The sequence below is a fragment of the Loxodonta africana genome, chromosome 8, assembly GCF_030014295.1.
Source record: "Loxodonta africana isolate mLoxAfr1 chromosome 8, mLoxAfr1.hap2, whole genome shotgun sequence".
Taxonomy (NCBI): Eukaryota; Metazoa; Chordata; class Mammalia; order Proboscidea; family Elephantidae; genus Loxodonta; species Loxodonta africana.
In genome coordinates this window covers 45,615,771-45,639,095 of record NC_087349.1, presented here as the reverse complement: position 1 = coordinate 45,639,095, position 23,325 = coordinate 45,615,771, and the positions used below count along the sequence as shown (strand labels likewise).

Here is a 23,325-nt window from a genome sequence, read left to right as displayed (position 1 = left end):
GTTTCCATGTCCCGTAAAAGAGAGCCACTACTATTTCTTGTGCATGGATGTCTTTCACCAATCAGGAAGCCCATGGAGTGTCTGGGTCCACAGCTTGGTGGCACAGTGGTTAAGAGCTTGGCTGTTAACCAAAAGGTTGGCAGTTCAAATCCACCAGTAGCTCCTTGGAAACCCTATGGGGCAGTTCTCCTCTGTCCTATAGGGTCACTATGAATCAGAATCAACTTGATGGGAATAGGTTTGGTTTTGGTTTTTAATTACATAATTCAGTTCTCTCTCCTGATGCCAGCTGATAGCATGAGGTGGTCTTTCTGGCCTGAACAGCCCCTCTACCCTGAGGTCAGTCGATATCATGAAGTGATCATGAGGTATTAAGCATTGGGACATTCTGCCTTTTTTTCTTTTTTTTAAACACACATTTTAATGTGGCCTGAATATATTTTCCTATGGATCCCCTTCCTGCATATTTATTAAATATGTATCTTTCCTTTACCTTTTATACCAACTCCTTAGATCATCTCTCACCCAAATCAATGTGACAATTTCCTAACTGGGCTCTCGGGGAAAACAAAAAATTAATCCTATTCTAGAGAATGTATTAGCCATTCCCTTAAAAAAAAAAACTATAGAAAGGCTTTTTAGAGAGATTTTACAAAAATTATATTCCAAAAAGATAACATTTTAAATCTTTTACGGTAGCAGACTGTCATATCTTTCTCCCACGGAGCCACTGGTGGTTTTGAACTACTGATCTTTTGGTTAACAGTTGATTGCTTTACCCACTGTGCCACAAGGGCTCCTAATTATGTGGACAGTTACCCTGATATAATATTGCAATAAGGATTAAGTTTAAGATACCAGTGTAAACCACATTTGTATCTTAACTAACAAATTCCATAATAGATTGTAAATCTGCTCCAAAGTAACCATCCTACTTAAAGAAACAATTAATAATAACAAGTATAAAACAGAAATTAAAAAACAAACAAACAAACCCCATTGCCATTGAGTCAATTCCAACCCACAGCGACCCTAGAGGACAGAGCAGAACTGCCCTACAGGGCTTCCAAGAAGTGGCTGGTGGATTTGAACTGCTAACCTTAACCCTGTGCCACCATGGCTCTTTAAAAAAAAGAATGACAAAGTTTAATTTTATATGCTTGCGTCCTTTTACTGTTAGAGAAACACATAACTATAATTCTAACAAAGACTTCATTGTAACATTGGACTGGTCTATTAACAATTCTATTCAATTTGAAATTACATTTGATAGAGGTATTAACTTTTACCTCTGGTTCTGTTTAAATAAGACTATCCCTTGTATAATTTATGAAAATCAATAGACGGTATGTAACCTTCCACTTAGGCCATAGGAAGCCAGAACAAGGTGATCACTCAATCAGCCAACTACCAAAGGTATCTCTTATGTCGGAGGCACCTGTATACTAAAAAGTCTCGTTACCTGTATACTAAAAAGTCTAGTTACTTTCTTATGGTTCAGTTCTGCTTCTCTTAATTTTGGCTGTCATTCAGGATTAACTAGTAAATACAGACCCTCTGAACAGCCTTTCCCACTTAAGAAGCCATAGGTCACTTAGTACTGTCATTCACATAAAGCTCTTGTGACAGCTCCAAAAACAGTCCTCATGGCTCTTACTCTGGCCATTCTTTTGCAGGGCTAGCTCCTTCACACAATTCAAGTCTGCCAATGATCGCACTCTTACAGGCCTGTCCCTGCCACCTTCAATAAAATGCCACCCCCTTTGCCTACTGACCCTTGTTTTATTGTCTTAATTTACTTTTCTTCATTGCATTTATTACTCCTTGATATATTCATTTGTTTGATGGTTACCTCCTCCCAACAGACTGTCAGCTCCACCAGGGCAAAGACTTTGCTTTGTAAATGCTGACTCCTCAGTGCCTTGAGGTTGCTTCGCTCAGAAAAGGAGCTCAATGAATACTTATTGAATGAATATTCCCTAGGTTTTTTTTTTTTTCCACTTAAACTCTAGGAAGAGACTCTTTTGGACATGTTGTCGTTGTTGTGTGCCTTCGAGTCTATTCTGACTCATAGCGAACTCTTAAGACAGAGTAGAACTGTCTCATAGGGCTCCCAAGCTGTAAATCTTTACAGAAACAGATCACCAGTTCTTTTCTCCCACAGAGTTGCTGGTTGGTTCAAACCACCCACCTTTCAGTTAGCAGCCAAGCATTTAACCATTGCTCCAGAAGGTATGCTTTTGGATATACGACACTACAGTATAATAATAACAGTGCTGTATATACTATACTTTTTGGTAGCACCTTTTCAGCAGTATAGGAAGTGGTTGGTGCTTATAGTCTCTGACACTGTCTGACACTGACACTCCCTTGTAGAAAGAGTCAGAGGGGTAGCACGTCTCATCTCTCAGGCTGACAGTGAGAACTCTTTGGGTAACAATGCTACCTGGTTCAACACTGGCAATTCTGTTCCTCTACTTAATATTTTTCCCTGGTGACAAAAAAAAAAAAGCTACACGCATATATTAACTACAATAGGTTGAATAAGGATATGGCAGCTACTTCAGTATTTCTTGTGGAGCTGCCTTAACTAAAATGGCCTACATAATAACCATACGTTCCGACAAAATGTATTCCTGGTTCATTCATGATTCATTACTTTTACCCCGTTTTTATATTTAGGACCATAGTGGGAAGACATTTATGAGATAATGAAGATGAAACCTCTCACTTCACAAGCAAGTCACCAGGGGTCCAGACTGTACTACTTACCTAAGGTTATGTGGTGAGTTCAGTTGGCAGAGAAGAGACTAGATGGTCTGACTGCCAATCCAGTGCTCTTTCACTTCCCCCATTTATACGGACAGTAAATGTAGTTTGTCAATGAATATGAGTTATAAAGGCATGTAAATGGTATATAATATTATGGATGTAGAAAATCCATGGTTTAAAATATCTATATGCAATAAAAGTATTAGTTTTCATAAGTGATGACTACTAATTAAAAATTGGAACACTAGCTACAGCAGTATATTGGAATCTCCATGGCTCCTAAACACAACTACTGAGATAGGCAAAAGCAATGGAATATTAAACAAAGGAAAGGAGACAGGATATTGGTACTTAGAAGGGAAAGTTGAGGCTATTTGCAGAAGAGTGTGAAAGAAGTAAGGAAGTGATAAGATTATTATCAGAAAACATATATATATATATCTCAATGTAACTTACGTAAATGTGGTGCTTAATTCTAACATATTTAAAATAAGCAGAAGCAGATTTACCCCAAGCTTATGAAGCTTAAGCTCTAGGGCCTCCCACTTGTATGAGAACCTTCTAGGGCCCTGGGAGGAGCCCCAGCAATGTGTTCACATGACCACATTTTATAACACTTGCAATTAATTAAGACTGCTGTCTCCATTCTGACTCTCCCTTCCTTATGCTCTGCCTCCTGTCAGGTGTCACTGGAGGGCTATGGCTGCTTTTCCGATCCAGGTAAGGGGAAGCTTGAGTTGGAGATATGTTTATTTTGGATTTAGTGATATGGTTATGTGATTCATAGGTCACTTCTATTTGACAGTGTACCATTCTCAGTACAGGAAGGGTTTCCAGGAACTTTCCCATAGCCCACTGTGCTGATTCATCCAGCATCATGACTCAAGGACCATGATGACAAACTGCTTAATGAGTGACATCAATTCAAAGAACAGTTAAGACGGACCAAAGAAAGTTAAGATGCCCTGACACCTTAAATTTATAGATGAAAGAAATGCAATGCAGATTTTCCCAATTTGATAAAGATCATAAAAATTTATACATTATCAATAAGGAGCTGTGAATGTAATTACTAATAATAAAAAAGAAATTCCAATCCACCAAGCTAGAGGCAGACGGAACTATTTTTCTATTTTCTCTATACAAAATATTTTTAAAAATCATTATCACATGAGGAGTATGCAGCCAAATAATTATAAAGAAAAATGTACTACAGGGCATTTCAAGTAGTTAATATATAAAGAGATTGTATTTCGGATTTCACAGTGCTTGGAGTTTTGTCAGCTTCTAAAAATGTGCAATTTGTTGTGAATTCTTCTCGCATTCTAAAAAAATACTCTAATTTTACCCAGCCTTGAACGTGTGTTGTTGTTAGGTACTGCTGAGTTAGTTCCAACTCATAGCTACCTTATGTACAACAGAACGAAACACTGCCGGGTCCTGTGCCATACTCACAGTCGTTATGCTAGAGCCCAATGTTGTAGCTACTTTGTCAATCCATTTTATTGAGGATCTTCCTCTTTTTCACTGACCCTCTACTTTACCTAGCATGATGTCTTTTTCCAGGGACTGATCCCTCCTGATAACATGTCCAAAGAATTTGAGATGTAGTCTCGTCATCCTTGCCTCTAAGAAGCATTTTGGTTGTACTTCCTCCTGACAGATCTGTTCGCTCTTTTAGCAGTCCATGGTATATTCAATATTCTTTGCCAACATCACAATTCAAAGGTGTCAGTTCTTCTTTGGTCTTCCTTGTTCACTGTCAAGCTTTCGCATGCATATGAGGTCACTGAAAACACCATTGCTTGGGTCAGGCGCACCTTAGTCTTCAAGGTAACATCTTAGCTTTTCAACACTTTAAAGAGGTCTGCTGCAGCAGATTTGCCCAACGCAATGTGTCATTTGATTTCTTGACTACTGCTTCCATGGGTGTTGATTGTGGATCCAAGTAAAATGAAATCCTTGACAACTTCAATCTTTTCTCCATTTACCACAGTATTGCTTACTGGTCCAGCTGTGAGGATTTTTGTTTTCTTTATGTTGAGGTATAATCCATACTGAAGACCGTGATCTTTGATCTTTGCCAGTAACTGCTTCAAGTCCTCTTCACTTTTAGCAAGCAAGGTTGTGTCATCTGCACATCTCAGGTTGTTAATGAGCCTTCCTCCAATCTTGATGGCCCGTTCTTCTTCATAGAGTCCAGCTTCTTGGATTATTTGCTCAGCATACAGATTGAATAGGTATGGTGAAAGGATACAACATTGACACACACCTTTCCTGACTTTAAAACATGCAGTATTCCCTTGTTCTGTTCAAACAACTGCCTCCTGATCTATGTACAGGTTCCTTGTGAGCACAATTAAGTGTTCTGGAATCTCCATTCTTTGCAATGTTATCTATAACTTGTTATGCTCCACATGGTCAAATGCCTTTGCATAGTCAATAAAACACAGGTAAACATCTTTGTGGTATTCCCTGCTTTCAGCCAGGATCCATCTGACATCAGCAGTGATACCCCTGGTTCCATGTCTTCCTCTGAATCCAATTTGAATTTCTGGCAGTTCCCTGTCGATATACTGCTACAGATGCTTTTGAATGACCTTTAGCAAAATTTTACTTGCATGTGATATTAATGATATTGTTTGATAATTTCCCCATTAGGTTGGATTGTCTTTCTTGGGAATAGACATAAATATGGATTTCTTACAGTTTATTGGCCAGATAGCCATCTTCCAAATTTCTTGGCATAGATGAGTGAGCATTTCCAGCACCACATCCATTTGTTGAAACATCTCAATTGATATTCCACCAATCCCTGGAAACTTGTTTTTCCCCAATGCCTGCAGTGCAGCTCGGACTTCTTTCTTCAGTATCATAGGTTTCTGATCATATGCTAGTTCCTGAAATGGTTGAACTCTGACCAATTCTTTGTGGTACAGTGACTCTGTGTATTCCTTCCATCTTCTTTTGGTGCTTCCTGCATCGTTTAATATTTTCCCCGTAGAATCCTTCAGTATTGCAACTTCAGGCTTGAATTTGTTTCTTCAGTTCTTTCAGCTTGAGAAATGCCAAGCACGTTCTTCCCTTTTGGTTTTCTATTTCCAGCTCTTTGCACATGTCATTATTACACTTTACTTTGTCTTCTCGAGCCCCCTTTGAAATCTTCTTCATCATTTCTTCCTTTCACTTTAGCTACTCTACGTTCAAGAGCAAGTTTCAGAGTCTCTTCTGACATCCATTTTGGTCTTTTCTTTCTTTCCTGTCTTTTTAATGACCTCTTGTTTTCTTCATGTATGATGTTCTTGATGTTATTCTACAATTTATCTGGTCTTCGGTGATTAGTGTTCATCACATCCAATCTATTCTTGAGATGGTTTCTAAATTCAGGTGGGATATACTCAAGGTCATACTTCGGCTCTCATGGACTTGTTCTAATTTGGTTTCAACTTGAACTTGCATATGAGCAACTGATGGTCTGTTCTGCAGTTGGCCCTTGACCTTGTTCTGACTGATGACATTGAACTTTCCCATCATCTATTTACACAGATGTAGTCGATTTGATTCCTCTGTATTTCATCTGGCAAGGTCAACCTATATGGTCACTGTTTATGTTGGTGAGAAAAGGTATTTGCAATGGAGAAGACATTGGTCTTGCAAAGTTCTATCATGCGATCTCTAGCATTGTTTCTATCACCAAGGCCATATTTTCCAATTACTGATCCTTATTCTTTTCCAACTTTCGCATTACAATCACCAGTAATTGTCAATGCATCCTGATGGCATGTTCAATCAATGTCAGATTGCAGAAATAGGTAAAAATCATCAATTTCTTCATCTTTGGCCTTAGTGGTTGGTGCGTAAATCTGAATAATAGTTGTATTAACTGGTCTTCTTTGTAGGTGTGTGGATATTATCCTATCACTGACAGCATTGTACTGCAGGATAGATCTTGAAATGTTCTTTTTGACGATGAATGCAACGCCATTCCTCTTCAAGCTGTCATTCCCTTCATAGTAGACCATATTTTTGTCCGATTCAAAATGACCAGTACCAGTCCATCTCAGCTCACTAATGCCTAGGATATCAAAGTTATGTGCTCCATTTCATTTTTGATGATTTACAATTTTTCTAGATTCATACTTTGTACATTCTGCATTCCAATTATTAATGGATGTTTGCAGTTGTTTCTTCTCATTTTGAGTCCCACCACATCAACAAAAGAAGGTCCTGAAAGCTTGACTCCATCCATGTCATTAAGTTAACTCTACTTTGAGGAGGCAGCACTTCCCCAGTCATATTTTAGTTCTTTCCAACTTGGGGGGTTCATCTTCCGGCACTATATCAGACAATATCCCACTGCTATTCATAAGGTTTTTACTGGCTAATTCTTTTCAGAAGTAGACTGCCAGGTCCTTCTTCCTAGTCTCTCTTAGTCTGGAACCTCAGCTGAAATCTGTCTGCCATGGGTGACCCTGCTAGTATTTGAATACCGGTGGCATAGCTTCCAGCATCACAGCAACATGCAAGCCCCCAGAGTACGCGGGGTTTGAATGTGTAATGTATTATTTTCTTAAAGAGACCTTCATGCTCTGCCCAAATTGCATAAGATTCAGGCCCCACCATACCTGGACACACACGTGTATGTTCTTGCACTTCATGAACACACACGTGTCATAAAGGACAGGATTCCAGATTCCAGAGTTCAATTTCCACTTTGCTTAACATGGCACAATAGAGTGACAAATGCGTTTTGACAACAGGGCAAGAATAAAGGGAATGAGAATGTATGATTTTTTAAAATGATTTTTCTTCTGTATCACAGCCTAGTTTGGCTCAATTAAAATATTTTATAAGGAAATGAATCACATTGCAACTGAATTAGGATTAATGAAATGACGTTTAAGTAATTGTTTGCTTACACTAGAAACATACTGTTCATTTTTGGACCACACTGGAGATGAAACTGAATGAAGCCTATGTTGACACTCATGAAGCTCAGGGGCTCAACAAAAGCCGGACAGAACCTGTTACTTCTGGGCCTCACTAACCTGAGTGCTTCTGCTTGCTGAGAGAATTCTGAAGGGCATTTAGCATTTATAATGTCAAGAATATACATGCACATGAACAAGTAGCAATTACGTACTAATCAAATAAAGACCATGTTAAGACATTGAAAACCTGTTCATTGTGTAATAGCCTGTTAATCATAAATGCCTGTATGCAGGGGACTGCAAATACCTTCGGGAGGTTTTCAAAAGTCACAAACTTCTTTCAAAGAATAGCGTGATTTGGTATTATGAAATCAAGGTCACTTAGACAATAATAATATTAGCAATTTTTTTTCCATTAAAAATTTAAGAATTTCTTCCTTCTTTGAAATAATAGCCATCTAGGACCATAATCCCTTGGAGTTAGCTGAGTTTCAGGATTTAAACTAATTAATTAACATATTTCAGAAAGGCAATATGGCATGTATACCATATATTATGCAATATCTCCAGCAAGGTTTGGGGCAAAGCTATTTTTTTTTTATCTCCAGCAAGGTTTGGGGCAAAGCTATATAATCAAACATATTAATACTTCTGCAGCGAAATGCGGGGAGATTCACGTAAGTAGTATAAATAAAGATTACAAATAGCCTTAAATCATTCCAAGTCAGGTGTTGCTGCAAATGAATTCAGGTCATGTCAGGCGCTGCCATCACATAAATAAAACAAAAACAAAAAGGCAGTTTTTCTAAGGTTTTTTGTAATTCAGAATTACAGATTAGGGATTGTAAACCTGTATTTGTAATGGCCACCTCTATCTCTCTTCACTTTTATAGTGGATAAAAATCACTTGTTTTTCAGTCTCCCAAGGCCTGGGTAGCTTTATTTTTATTTGGTTATGTCCTTCTCCACCAAGCCCAGGATTTTTCAAAGTAATTCAGAACAGAAACAATAGAAGGAGCTACTGTCCTCTTGGGGACTGGTAGTGGTTGCCTGGGGCAGCCTCCTTCCCCAAAGGTCTGCCTTAAAAACAAGCTGCTGTTTCAAATGTAGCACAGAGCCGCAGAAGAGGAGGGAACCGATTTTGCAGAATTTATAGATGGGCAAAGCACTGCCAGAAATCATGCCTCGAGATAGCAAAACAGGGTCCATAAATACTGAAGGCTTGAGGAGTGTCTGGACAGAGCCCTGCTGAGGATTCTTGCAACACAAGTGCTGCCGCAGTCCTTACTCACCTTTCAGACCTCAGAGACAAGTGGGGCATGTAAACAACCTCATTTCATATAGAAAGATCATACAGTTATGAAATGGATGTAATCTGGCTACTTAGAACTCCCAGTTATGACTGGCACCAATCTTAGCACCATCAACATGTGCTTTCATCTTTGCAACATAGATAAGTGGAAGGTAGGACCATTAACTTGAGGTAGTAGTAAATGGAAAGAGACAGACGAATGGGGAACTTTCAGAAAAGGTTTTAAAGAGCTAGACTCTGTCACTCCCAGGGGATTTTACATGTTACTTTGGGCTGGAGCCTTCAAGAAGGGGACTTGTGTCATGCCATATTCAAATGTGAAACTGTGATGAGCAACATAAAGATACTGGTAAAATAAGCCAGTTCTGGCAATTATCCATGTTTTATGTTAATAGCGATTTTTGAGGATAGTACTATTCACTAGGGAAAAAAAATACTTCCATTGCAGCCAAAAGCAACAAGAAACACAGTAAAAACTCATTTGCTACTTCGCAATTCTTCAAAAATTCTGCCTCAAGCAAGTCATGGGGCATTATTATCCAGATGATCTATATTTTGATAGTTCTACAAATTTCTGTTTGAGTATTACATTGGAGGCAGCTGTGATGTTTATTCTTCCGATAACAACAATGATGTAGAACAGGAATTATATTGCATGTAGGCTTTTCTTTCTTTCTTTACTGAGTCAGCCAGAAAAATCCCAAGACTATTAACTCTATTGGCCCCTGGCTTCACAATCATCTACTGTGAGTAGAGCAACATCTTGATAATATGGTAGGTTTAGAAGTACTGCCATCTGAACAGGACCTAAAACATGACTCCCGGTTTTAAGCATATAATGTTGTAATTTCTAGGACAACCGGTTCAATATGTTTCCTGGTTTTCATGTTTGTTTTCTTCCTCTTCTAGTATAACAACATACATTTTATAAGATTTTATGTACCTGTGTATATTGTTTTGCAATGCGGCTTGTCTATATTAATTAGTTCCATCAATTCGTGAATTTTATAAATATAAACACAATCAAGTTTATTCTCTAGTAGTAAGCTAGCTCCTTGCCTGATACTCTTCATAGCAAATTGTTTTTATTACTCTTATTACCTTTCTGTGCCTCAATTACCCGCAGAGTACTTTGGAATGCAGAGTCCAAAGTAAAGGGAATAATATCCACTCGGAAAGACGAGAATCTGTCTCCAAGTTAGCTACTTTATCGATGCTCAGACCACAGGAAAAATAAATGCAGGAGACATCGCTAACAGGGATTGCTTGCTGTTCTTGACTGAGTCAAAGTCTCACCCAGCTCCTGCTAGGCAGGTTCTTAGCTTCTGTCCCCCAGATCTGATCATGCTTAAATATCCTACCATGCATGGCTGTTTCAGGCTCTCACGACTTACAGGCTTGATTCGCCTTTCTGGTGTCCACACAGAAAGACGCAGCTTATGCCCTGTTGCAGTTCAAGGGCTGTAGCCAAAGGGGCAGCAGTTTGATTCACGGATAAGAAGCAGGGGAGGAAGAAATGGTTATTGTATCGGATAATGCTTTGTGGCAGCCCAGGCTGGATGCTTCCTGGGGCTTCTCAGGCCCAGATGACAGGGATGGGAATCGGGACTGAAAGGAGCCCTCAGATATTACTTTAATTAACAACAGTTCCATTCTGCACAAGAAGAAATCCTCAAAATACTCTTGGCTCTGTCAAGAGCAACTGCATTCAATTTTCATAAAATACATGAACGAAGTTGAGATAAATCTTTCCTTTATTAAAAGAAATTGCTGGTTCAGAGGAATGAATATATCCAAAATTGTCAGTCTGCCCAAATTATCCATTAAATCATTATTTGAATATGGAAATCAATAGTTTGTGCATACAGCTCTGTTTGCTGCCCACCAAAAAATATCCATTTTTAACTGAAGAACATATTTCAAGGACAGTGTTGTAAGAGGGACCATTTATAAGGAAGCAAAATTTCCATTTCAGGCATCTATTAAAATATGTTAAGGGCTAAAAGAGGTCAAATAAGGTAGAACAATAAAAATCCTCAAAAAATTCTGTACTTAACACTAAAAAATACTCCTTTAAACTTGGAAGACTTCTTTCATAAAATACAGAAAAAGAGCTAGGTTTTAAATACAAGTCTTTTCCATCGTGTGTTTTATATTTGCTTAATTTTAAAATGAAGCTAGCAATAATTATTTCTGTTCTAACGGACTTTATTAGTAAACAGGCTGTTGGATTTGCCAACCTTCCTTTGTGGAGAAATTTGACAGTATATGATTTATTGTACTTAATATTTTGTCCCTTAGTCACTTCCCTGGCTGAAATTTTCAAACCTCATTAGGTGACTTCTTTCAGTTTATGGCAGATGGACAATGACCACAGGATATAAACTGAACAGCTGTCCTCCTCCCCTTCTGTGCTTTTCTCCCTTCTAGTCCTATCCCCAGTCCCTCTCTTCTAAAATATTTGTACTTCTTCATTTTCACTGCCATTGCTCTCATAAGGGAGAAAGAGAGATTCTCTTGCAATTTATGGAATGTCCTGCCATCTTTTAATCATTTCCAGGTGCCCACCCTCTTGTAAGTTTCCTGGCAAGCCCACTCTATAGAATTTTCACCAGTGCCTATATGAGAGAAACACAAAGCAGAGAAATGCAAAATGTATCAGGCTTTGCCAGATTCCCCAGCGGGCAGTCCTTCTTTCCCCAGAGCCAAGCCATATAACCTATACCTGAGTGCTCATCCCTGGCCCATTTTCTAAGAAGATGAATCCACACCTTAGGCAGGTGTTAAGCACCGTTTTCAACTCCAGCAATCTGAAGACTCAGTGTCACCACCCTGGTTGCTGATTTGGCTATGATCTTGGGTCCCATTCCCTCACCATTCATTACTATGCTGATGCTATGGGATAGTAACACACCTGGTTTGTCAGTCTCGCTCCCAAATAATGAATCCTGCCTCTGGATCTCCCTCTTTCCTGGACTTTACAACAAGCTGCACTCTCACTTTCATCTGAATTCCAGGGCACTGGGGTCTGCACAACTTTGTTAGTAATCAGTGTGTACTGCTTACGGGTGTCTTTCACACATGGGCCTTTTTCACTTATTGGATAATAAGCTCCTCAAAGGCTGGGGCAGTGTCTTACATTTTGCTTCCCCACACTGCATGCAGGCACATTGTGTTGTATATATTGTACATTCTTCTCTCTGACAGAAGAGTCCTTGATTAGGAGTCCTTGATTAATGGATAAGCAAGTGGAAATTGCTGGCTCAGACCAAGCTCTAATATTACTCATGGGTTTTACGCAGCATGAACCTTTATACTCCCTTGCCTCAGCGGTCAATAATGTGTACAGTATTGAACACCAGCCTAAAACCAAAGAAAATCCCTTTCCTAGCCTGTCAGTTTAATTCAATTAATTGTTGTGAGTACAATTCCACTCTACATACAAAGAGGGATACTTGTACACTCTTCTGCCCTCATGGAGTATCTAAGCTATAAAGGGTGAAAGCAGATGTACAGAAAAGGCCAGTGTCTAATTCAAACCAAAGTAGGTGTCACAAAAAAAATACAGAGGAAGTAGGTGTTCAGAGAGAGATCAGGCTGTGGCAACAGGATGAGTTTTCATGGAGGAATGGTGTTTGAGAGAGCCCATTAGGTATGTATCAGTGCAATTCCTTCTGAACCTGCAGTTCATGGCTGTATCCCTTCTACTAGAACAGCCCTCAACAAATATTAGTAGAATGGATTTAAGAATGAATTACTGATACATCTATGAATGAATTATTGATATTTTTAAGCCTTATCAAAGTGAATGACAACATATTGAATATTTAGAAAGAGAAAGGGCATAGTATTGACTTCCAAACTGTATATTTTAATTCATATAATCTTTTATTTAGTTATCAGTTTTAATAATTCAAAAACACATTTACTTAATCTAAAAAGTCTTTACCAGAATCTTATACTTAGTAGCATTTTACAATATTTCAGAATATTCCCTTGTTATTACTTAAACTGGGACTTAAGAATTTAGGATAAGGTGAATTTAAAATATATAAAGTTCATATAAACTGGTATTTTTAAATATACATTCCCTAAAAAGAAATAGGTTAACTCCAGAGTGAAGGGGCAGGAAAATCTGTTCTGTGTCTTTATATATATAAATAAATAATAAAGAGTATATATGTAACTAAGTAAATCAACAATATTTATTAAACTTAGGTGATGTAAAAGTGTTCCATATTAAAAAATATTTCAGTTTTTTCTGTTAATAGATCTTTGAAGATCTGAAAATCAAGTCTTAAATAAATCTTACTTCAATATATTTTTAAATCCAAAAATCTTATGCTCAAATAAAACATGTATTTAACCTTATAAGGCATACAATTTAAACAAATTTTACTGTTCAACTTTGTTAAACTCTTGTGTTTGATTTGTATTTAAGCTCACGCCACCAGACATTTTGTTAGCGTCTTACTTCCAGATTTCCATATTTTCAGGAGAGGTTTTCACTATTTCATAATTTCCCAAAGTCTAACTCACTCACCAAAGAGAGTGACTCTTGAAAAAAACGAGAATCTAATTTAGAAATATATTGGTGAGTTCATAGAGGAAATGAGCAATAATTCACACCAAGGAATGGAAGACTCAATTTCTCCTCCCCTGAATTTTCTGTTGTAAAAGAGTTGAGAGTTTTTCTACTGAATCAAGTTCTGAGTAATTAAGATGTTTATGAATTAGGCTCAAGGGAAAAAACTGCTTCCCTTACGATGAATGAAAGATAATACCTTTTCCAAGTGGCATCTTATTCAATATATCTATTCAAGAAAAAAAAAATGCCAAATTTCTTTTACAAAGCAATCTTCCAATTCATCAATAAGAGTATCTCTAATTTTTAAAGTTTTCTAATTCTTATTATTCAAAATAGACTCATAGAAAATGAGTAGTTCTCATTTATCTCAGAGGTACTATAGCAAGTATAGTTCATAAGAGAGCAATTCAGAACTAAGAACATTTTTATATCTTAATCTGTAAATATAAAGCTTTTGATTTAATGAATTTTCTCTATCTTGAGATGATAAAAACAAAAAAAGCAGCCAAAAAAGTACATGCACATAAAACCCCAAGTCTTTAACATATCCATAGGTAAAATCAAATCTTTCTTTCAGATAATAGTTCTATAAATTATGAGTAAATAATACACAGGTTTTAGCCTATTTCTAGTTCAATAATTACATACTTGGATAAACACTTGGGCATGTATTTTTGTCTACTTGCTGGACTAAAATTATAGCTTATTGGTGATTCTCATTTTTCTTCTGGGTCATCTTTTCCATTGAGTAAGGTTCTCAAATCACTTCCCCTAATAGCCCTCTAAGCATGAGATGTCACATATAATATTTTGATGTCTCCGTAATGGTTGCTTGTCACTCAGGTCAGAAATATTTATAAAAAAAAATAAGCATCTACTTATTGTGAGTCCCTTTACTAGTTGCTGAGGACACCATGTTAGACAAGACAGATTTGCCTCGCAAGCCAAACTATTTGTTCTTTGGGGCATATGTTTTAAAATGCTTTATCTTTACTCATTTAACTAATGAATCCTATTAATATGAAGAAAGAGTTAAGTTGAACAAATACATTACTTGGAAAATTCTTGCTGAGTGAGTCAATGCAGATTTGTATCAAAGAAGGGACAAGCCCACCCATAATCCAACTGCCCAAATCATCTTCCTTAAGAATGAATTCCATTACATTTCTTTATTCTTGAAGAAGGACAGAGGGCTCTTTTGTGGACCTCTACTGCCTATTAAATAAATTAAAAAATGTACATTAATTCTCCAGGTGGAACATGGGACAGTGTCGATAGCTACTCGGCCAGCCCGTCTGCTCTAGACAGGTACTCATGTTGCCCTCCTTATTTGTGTTTACAACCTTACTTGTGTTCAGCGTGTCTCTTCACCTGGAAAACTTTTCTCTGTCCTTTCCACTAACTCAGGTTGCTGGCTTTCAGGGTATTCTCTTTAAGAAGCCTCCCAGAGTTTCTCTGCCCTGTAGAACCTAGTCAGGTGCTGCCTCCATGAGGACCTGTACATACGCCCCATCTCTTTTATCACAGTCTGGCAGTTCTCCAGAGGCTTCATGTTCCGTATGTATCCAGTGCCTTCTAAACACACACACACACAAAAATCCAAACCCACTGCTGTTGAGTCAATTCTGACTCATAGCGACCCTACAGGACAGAGTAGAACTGCTCCACAGGGTTTCCAAGGAGCGCCTGGTGGATTCGAACTGCTGACCTTTTGGTTAGCAGCTGTAGCACTTAACCACTACGCCACCAGTGCCTTCTACTGCACCATTAAATGGCGTACAACTATTCTGTTTTCTCACTTTTTTGTCCTAATGTAGTTGTTAGCTCAGTATGGTGCTGGGCACACAGTAAATATTCAGTGAAATTTTGTTAAGCGAAGGACAGCTGCAGAGCACCAGCAGCATGTCCCTTTGACCCAGTTCCCTGCCTGGGAGAACAGAGTTTGGAAGCATCTGTAAGATAATGGTTTGCAAGGACATCATCTCAAATTTTTCTTCCTATCCCAGAGGAAATCTAAAGGAAATGGGTAAATGGCCTAAGGCTACAGCCATAAATTCCACAAGTTGAATCTAATGAATCAAGTGAGGATTATAGCAGATCGATGTCTCAACACAGAAATGGATATGAGATCTTTCATTGGAATGGAAAAATGAAAACTTCTTCTAAGAATATCTTAGAACACTTTCAAAATGATTTAGCTGTTGATAACCTGATAAATTTTAGGTTTCAGAACCATCTTCTCAGGATGCTTTAACTTTAAAACTCATTCGCTTAAGATAGCTTGTATACCTATGTACGTATGTGTATAGATATACACAAATGTTTATGTATTTTAGAAAGAGCTAGGACAGCATTGCTGCTAAACATTGGCATGGTAGAGTTTATTTGAGACACCTTTGGTTATTCAAGCAATTTCTGGATATATATCTCTGAGGTACTTGAGACTCTTGGACATTTGTCATGTAATTGAAAAGGGTTACCAGAGTGATGTGGAAATATCAGGAGAATTAGTCATTTATCCAACTGTGGCTATGTGTGCATACTTATGAACACAATTCACCAGTGAAACCATAAATTATATGGACTCCTCTACAAAATTGCTTATGTAACATCTGAATCATCAAGCTATGCAATGAACATTTAAATCCTAAAGGAGTTCCTAAGGAGTGACACTAAATCTGACAGGCTATATTTAACCACGCTATTAGTATAGATTTATAGAAGTCCACAGTACACAAAGAAATATAAACATTGAACTCTCTACATATAGTTTTTATAACATGCTTTTAATAGAATTTTTGAATTGATTATGAAAGCAATGGCTACTTAACTACCATTGCTATTTTGGTATATGGTTATTACGTCGCTTATAAAAGTTCATAATGAATATGCCTAATTATGACATCTCTGAAATTTGTGTGTGTGCCCCAGTCTAGCCTTCATGCCACCCACATGAAAAGAATGATGCTACTCCAGGCACTCATAATGAGACACAAAACCATTTCTGGAAAGTACTGCCCACTCATTATACTGTATTTGCCATACGGCTAAGCAGCTAATGATTTGCCACCATGTTGTTCCTTCATTCCCAAGGATTTTTACTCTCAAAATTCAGCAAGTAAATTCCCCAATGGAATCTCTACGTAAGAAATTACAATTTCTTTTACTATTTTGTTTCATTCCCAAACAATGGCATGTTAAAGTTCCACTTTTGATTCTAAAACTGCCACCCAAAAAGGAGATTTCAAAAAGTACTTTTTAATTTTAAAACTAAGATGTATGCATTTATATGTGTGTGTGTGTGTACTTCTCTCTCTTTTTTCCAACTCCCTCGTTCTGTTACTCTTTCAGTCTTCTGAGCCAGGATTCAAATTCGTGCTTTAACATTTTAAATAACAAGCAGCTCTCTGGCCTGGTGGGTTTCAGGCCTGTGGCTCACGGACAAATCGAAGGCTCTTGCTAAGTCATGTTGTTTGGGCCTAATCCTGAGACCTCGGGCCTGGGGCTTGTTCTGGGTTTTGGGTCCCAGGTACCCTGCATTCTCTGATTACCTTATTTTTCAGTCCTTTTTCATCAGCTCTACTGTCCATGGTAGGCCGAGGTTGAAAGAAAAGGACATAAAGAATCTATACAGACTCTGGGAAACCCTGGTGGCATAGTGGTTAAGAGCTTTGGCTGCTAACCAAAAGGTCTGTAGCTCGAATCCACCACGTCTATGGGGCAGTAATTCTACTTTGTCCTACAGGGTTGCTATAAATCGGAATTGACTCAATGTCAGTGGGTATACAGACTCTGCAGCATTAATGTTTACTACTCACAAAAATGGACTTTTTTTTTCTTTTAAGGAAGGATAATTTAATTGGTACTGGATCTCTCCTACACCGAATAAAGTACAAACAGTAGAATTGTGAGGCATACTGTAAAAGATAATATCTGAAGTTAATATTCACGCTCTAACAAAAAGAATAAATACCTGGAATACAAACAAATAGAAAAACATGATTCAGCTCATTTTTTATATATTTAACAGTATAATGAATCTAAGATCACTTGTTCTATTTAAGAACCTCTAAGTTACGTACTGGTTATGCTACAGTTTTTAAAAGTTGATTTTGCAAAAACACAGCTTTTTAAAAATGAGTTTTTTTTCTCTGATTATAAAAGTATTAACACTCATTTTAGAAAAGTTACAAAACATTTGCTAATAGACCAAAGAAAACATACTAAACTCGCCCCTCCCCCCTTTTTTTGTCTAGGAACTAAAGTTTTTAGTAAAACTATAAATCTCTTACCAAGAATTTTTTTTTATTGTACTTTAGATGAAGGTTTATAGAACAAACTAGCTTTTCATTAAACAGGTAGTATACACATTGTGGAAACCCTGGTGGTGTAGTGGTTAAGTGCTATGGCTGCTAACCTAGAGGTCGGTAGTTCGAATTCACCAGGCGCTCCTTGGAAATACTCTATCGGGCAGTTCTACTCAGTCCTATAGGGTGGCTATGAGTTGGAATCCACTCAACGACAGTGGGTAGTAGTAGTGGTATACATACTGTTTTATAACATTGGTTAACAACCCCACAACATGTCAACACTCTCCCTTCTCGACCTTGGATTCCCTATTACCAGCTTTTCTGTCCCCTCCTGCCTTCTAGTCCTTGCCCTTGGGCTGGTGTGCCCCTTTAGTTTTGTTTTGTTTTATGGGCCTGCCTAATCTTTGGATGAAGGGTAAACCCTAGGAGTGACTTCATTACTGAGCTAAAAGGGTGACCAGTGGCCATACTCTTGGGGCTTCTCCAGTCTCTGTCAGGGCAGTAAGTCTGATCTTTTTTTGTGAGTTAGAATTTTGTTCTACATTTTTCTCCAGCTCTGTTGGGGGCCCTCTATTGCAATCCCTGTCAGAGCAGTCAGTGGTGGTAGCCAGGCACCATCTAGTTGTATTGGACTCAGTCTGGTGGAGGCTATGGAAGTTGTGGGTCATTAGTCCTTTGGAAACACCCTTATTTTTGTTTTTATTAATGTTTTCCCTATTCTAATTTTTCTTTTATTAGTCTGTAAATTGTTGTTGGTAATGTTACCATTGTGAGAAGAAAATCACTCAAACTACAATCGAGTAGTTTCACATAATATCTACAAATTGAAATGGGACATGCTGACAAAAACAAATGACTTGAAGAAAAATACTCTTAGGTACTATCGACTACAGTGGGATCCCAGCTGTGAGAACATGGACTTGCAATTTGGAGTAGTGGGTAGAGAGGGAAACAGTCCTTTCACTAATGGTGGACTCCCAAAGATATGAAGGTAAAGATGGCAGAGACTGGAGGAAGCCATCCATGAGCACAGCTACCAGGATGGCAGCAATCTTCATGTTAAGGGGAAAGCCCATAAGAAGGTTTCCAGGTTATGAGACCAAGATCAACACGGCTAGGACCCATAAAAAAGATAGTATCTTTCTTTCTCTGGAACATTCCCTTTGAAAATTTGTACAAGTTTTAATCTGAGCAAAACATAACTAGTAAGGTAATTCTGCTGTAATAGAATTACACAATTCACTCAAAATGTACATGTAAATCATTTTAAGATATTCTGGATTATCTGTAGCATTTTTAATACCACTCGATACTGGAAAGAAGTGAGAAGACAATGTATCATCTAAAAAAATTCAGTTCACTTTAAAAATGTTTTGAATAATTTACTGAGAAGTTAAGATTTACTCTTCTCTAAATGTAAAAACATTTGGCACTATAATTCTGATTGTACACTATAATTAAAACAAACATTTCCAAGTTAAATTGCTATAATTGCTAAAAAACACTTACCAATGGAAAATTGGAGGACAGAGGCTGTTGTTGTATTAAGGCTCGTGGTAATCTAGAAAAAAATATAAAAAATTAAGGTAAGAGAGAGAGGAGGGGAAAGAGACTGCAGAAAGTTTTGGGGGAGGGCAGCGAAAGTCAGTAAAAAGAAGAGGAAAGAAAGGATCTAGGAACAGAAGGTTATATCTCTCCATTTGTCAGTTTGTTTTTATCAATGTCTGAACACGGATAGGAGCCCTGGTGGAGCAGTGGTTAAGAGCTCGGCTGCTAACCAAAATGTCGGCAGTTTGAATCTACCAGCCACTCCTTGGATACCCTATGGGGCAGTTCTACTCTGTCTTATAGGCGTGCTATGAGTCAGAATTGACTCTACAGCAATGGGTTTGATTTTTTTTTTTTTTTTGAACACAGATATGTTCATGTTCCCCTGTGGGGAACAAAGCTGTGGGATTCTGATTTAGTCACTAATAGTAAATCTCTCAGGGTTCTGTTGAGAACTGCTTTTAGTGGCATCTACTTGGTAATCTCTGAAGGCATTTAACACAGACTCCTCCACCCACCCGCCTGCTCCTCTCCACCCTAGGATCCAAAGAGAATGTCATAAAAAGGCTACCAAACAAAAATTGGGAGATAAGCATAAAAGGAGGGGAAGAAAAGTAAACAGAATTGTGATAGCTAAAAAGAATATAGCATTTCTTTTGTGATAGAAAAAGGTTCTAAAATTGTGGTACTGGTTGTACAACTCTGTGAATATACGAAAAGCCACTGAATTGTACACTTCAAATGAGTGAATTGTAGAGTGTTAGAATTATTTCTCAATAAATCTGTTATCAAAAAAATAAATAGGATTATGGACCTAAAAATATTCTTCCAACACATTTCCCTTGTTTCGTGAAGAATCATGCTTAAACATTTTTCTCCCTTCTAAAGAGGAGGAGCACCTTACTTAATTTTATTTTTACGGTTTATTTATTTATTTCTTGGGACAGTGACCAGCTCAAATGAGATGAGAATTAAAGTTCTCACCTTCAACGACTCTCTTGCTGGGTTCCAGAATCCCTTATGCTAAATTATGGAATACCTCACGTGACTCCACCGTATCAAATAGAAAGTGTATCGCTGTGTTTTTACAGCGGCAGAAGCAGTAGACTATGTTCCTGTTGCTTCCTACATGTCTTAATACCATCCGTAGGTGTTTCTGTACTTCGTGAGCCACCATGTGATCAAGTCCACAGCTGCAAAAGGGCATAAATTGCTGTGGGAACTAGTGAGCAGGACTCTTGCTCTGCCAGAATTTAGTTGAGATGTGAATATGAAAAGACTGGGTGTGTGCTTCCTGTTTCTACAGCACAATTTGGAAATATGACCGTACGTGTACTTTAAACACACGGTTTTAAAATTCAGGGAAGAAGCAGGAAAGGTAATAGAGCGGAGGGCAAAAGACACTTTTTATAAATTGTGTAGATGCCAGCATCACTATCAGTTCCTAATTTATTTTAGCAACAGCAGCAAAAATTATTGGTGTTAAAGGAAATTCTCTATTTAACTTAAATCCTTTGTTACCATAAATTATCTGCTGAAACACCACTGGCCCACCATGCTCTATAACTGTCTCCTGCCCGTTCCTCCCTACCCAGAGTCAGAGAAAATTCACTGTTATGGATTGAACTGTGTCCCCCCAAAATATGTGTTGTAAATCCTAACCCCTGTACTTGTGGATGTAATCCCATTTGGGAATAGGGTTTTCTTTGTTATGTTAATGAACCATATCAGTATAGGATGTGTTTTAAAACTAATCACTTTTGAGATATAAAAAAAGCAGATTAAGACCCAAAGAAGCAAGCAGAGATGGAGGAAGATAGATGCCAAGCCACATGAAGATCGCCAAGGTACTGAGGAATAGAAGCTAAAAAGAGACAAGGCCCTTCCTCCAGAGTCAACAGAAAGGCAAAGCCTTCCCCTAGAGCTGGCGCCTTGAAATCGAACTTCTAGCTTCTTAAACTACAAGCAAATAATTTCTATTTGTTAAGCTACCCACTTATGGTATTTCTGTTATAGCAGCACTGGACGTTTTATCTTCATTCTCCACTAAGACATGCACCAAGACAATTTTCTTCAAATAACTAAGATATTATAACTCAAGATTCCTCTAGAAATCTGTTTTCCTTTGAGCTTTCAGAGTAAGCTCAACTATTTGTCCTTCTGGGTTTCATCTTAAAATCCAAAGAGGTACAATGCTAAGAGAGAAATTAGAATTTTTTTTTTACATAAATTGAATGAATGTTTTTCCCTTTGGTTTTATGCAAATGAATAGATTCATAAGATGAATTATGAAACACTCCTGGATATAAGTTTTTTTTTTTAAACAATAGTATAAGTAAAAAGCACCATGGTTATTGTTACTATTAGTACATTAAGTATACTAAAGAGTCTTAGGCACTTATCCTGGTGTTATAATAAATGGTGCTTGTGTCACTTGCTTAATAAAGCTCCACAGCCGTGACCTCGACTAGCAAACAGCAAGGTGCATGAAATATTGCTGGCTTTCAAATTACACGTGCTAACCGAGGGTGACCTTAGACTTTGATTAGTCATTGATTCTCATTTGTCTCTCTACCAGGGAGGCTAAGGAGTGGTAGAATGACTGACTTTCATTTCTTTTCCTTTTCCCGTTGAGTTTATTAGTGAAATTGTCAGCTACAAAGACGAACAGGAAAATGAAGAGAAAAAATACAAGAAGCAGGGCCTATAAAAACTTGTCGTTAAGTGCTGTCAAGTTGGTTTCAACTCATAGTGACCCTATGAGTTTGGTACAACGGAATGAAACACAGCGACCCTATGAGTTCCCTACAACAGAATGAACAGAACTGTGCCATCCTCGTAAAACTACACACCTATATTTACAATTGGGTATTATAAATTATTTATTAATCTTGAGTTCAAATATGCAGTTTTAGACTGTGAAGTCTTTTGATCTGATGTTCTGAAAACCAAAGGACCTCTTAAAGGGCTTTTGACAAATTATCAAGCCACTATGAAGGTTTTTTTTTTTTTTTTTATGAAGGATTGACAGATATTTTTTTTTCTATGAAATCTCAGTGCTCTTAAATTCCCAAATAAACTCCAAACTATGGAACATAAGCATGGTAACTGAGAGAATCTGAAAACCTTTCTGTGGGCTGAGAGCTGTAGGACAGGGGAACGGGTTTCTCCTCCACGTCACCTTTCTTTCTCTTCCATTCTGCACCTCTTCCCTGAATATTTTTACAGGGTTTGATCCTGTTTTAGTCTAAATTTACACTTTTAGCTAAAATGCATTTGTAGTATGTGAGAATGATATAGTAAATTATTTCTTTTAAAAAACATAATTTCATTTTAAGTTCTCAGAGAGCATATTTTCTCTTGGGTAAATTAATTTCTCTTTATCTTCATTTTATACTAGCAAAATTGAAGCAAGTTCAGTGCCACCATCTGAAATATGGGGACTTCACCGGATTGAATACAACGGGTAAGGGCTGATTAAGACAATGGCAGAGAAAACACAAACATGTGTGTCATGGATTGAATTATGTCCACCAAAAAATGTGTGTATCAGTTTGGCTGGGCCATGATTCCCGGTATTGTGTGATTTTCCTGTATGTGATAAATCCTGCCTCTATGATGTTAATGAGGGAGGATGGGCGGCAGTTGTGTAGTGAAGCAGCACTCAGTCTACAAGATTGGATTGTGTCTTGAGGCAATCTCTCGAGATATAAAAGAGAGACGCAAGCAGAGGGAGAGGGGGATCCCATACCTCCGAGAAAGCAGTGCCAGGAGCAGAGCGAGTCCTGTGGACCTGGGGTCCCTGCGCGGAAAAGCTCCTAGTCTGGGGGCTGATGAGAAGGCTGACAGAGAGTGAAAGCCTTC

The 23,325-nt window shown here is 37.9% G+C and overlaps 1 protein-coding gene across 1 annotated transcript in view; it reads right to left on the bottom strand.

The window, feature by feature from the left end:
• Positions 1-23,325, bottom strand: part of RELN (reelin) — a 525,949-nt gene that overhangs the window by 230,615 nt on the left and 272,009 nt on the right. The window contains exon 8 of the mRNA XM_064289885.1: positions 19,423-19,474. Coding sequence (XP_064145955.1) covers positions 19,423-19,474 — 52 coding nt within the window. The remainder of the gene's footprint in view (positions 1-19,422; positions 19,475-23,325) is intronic.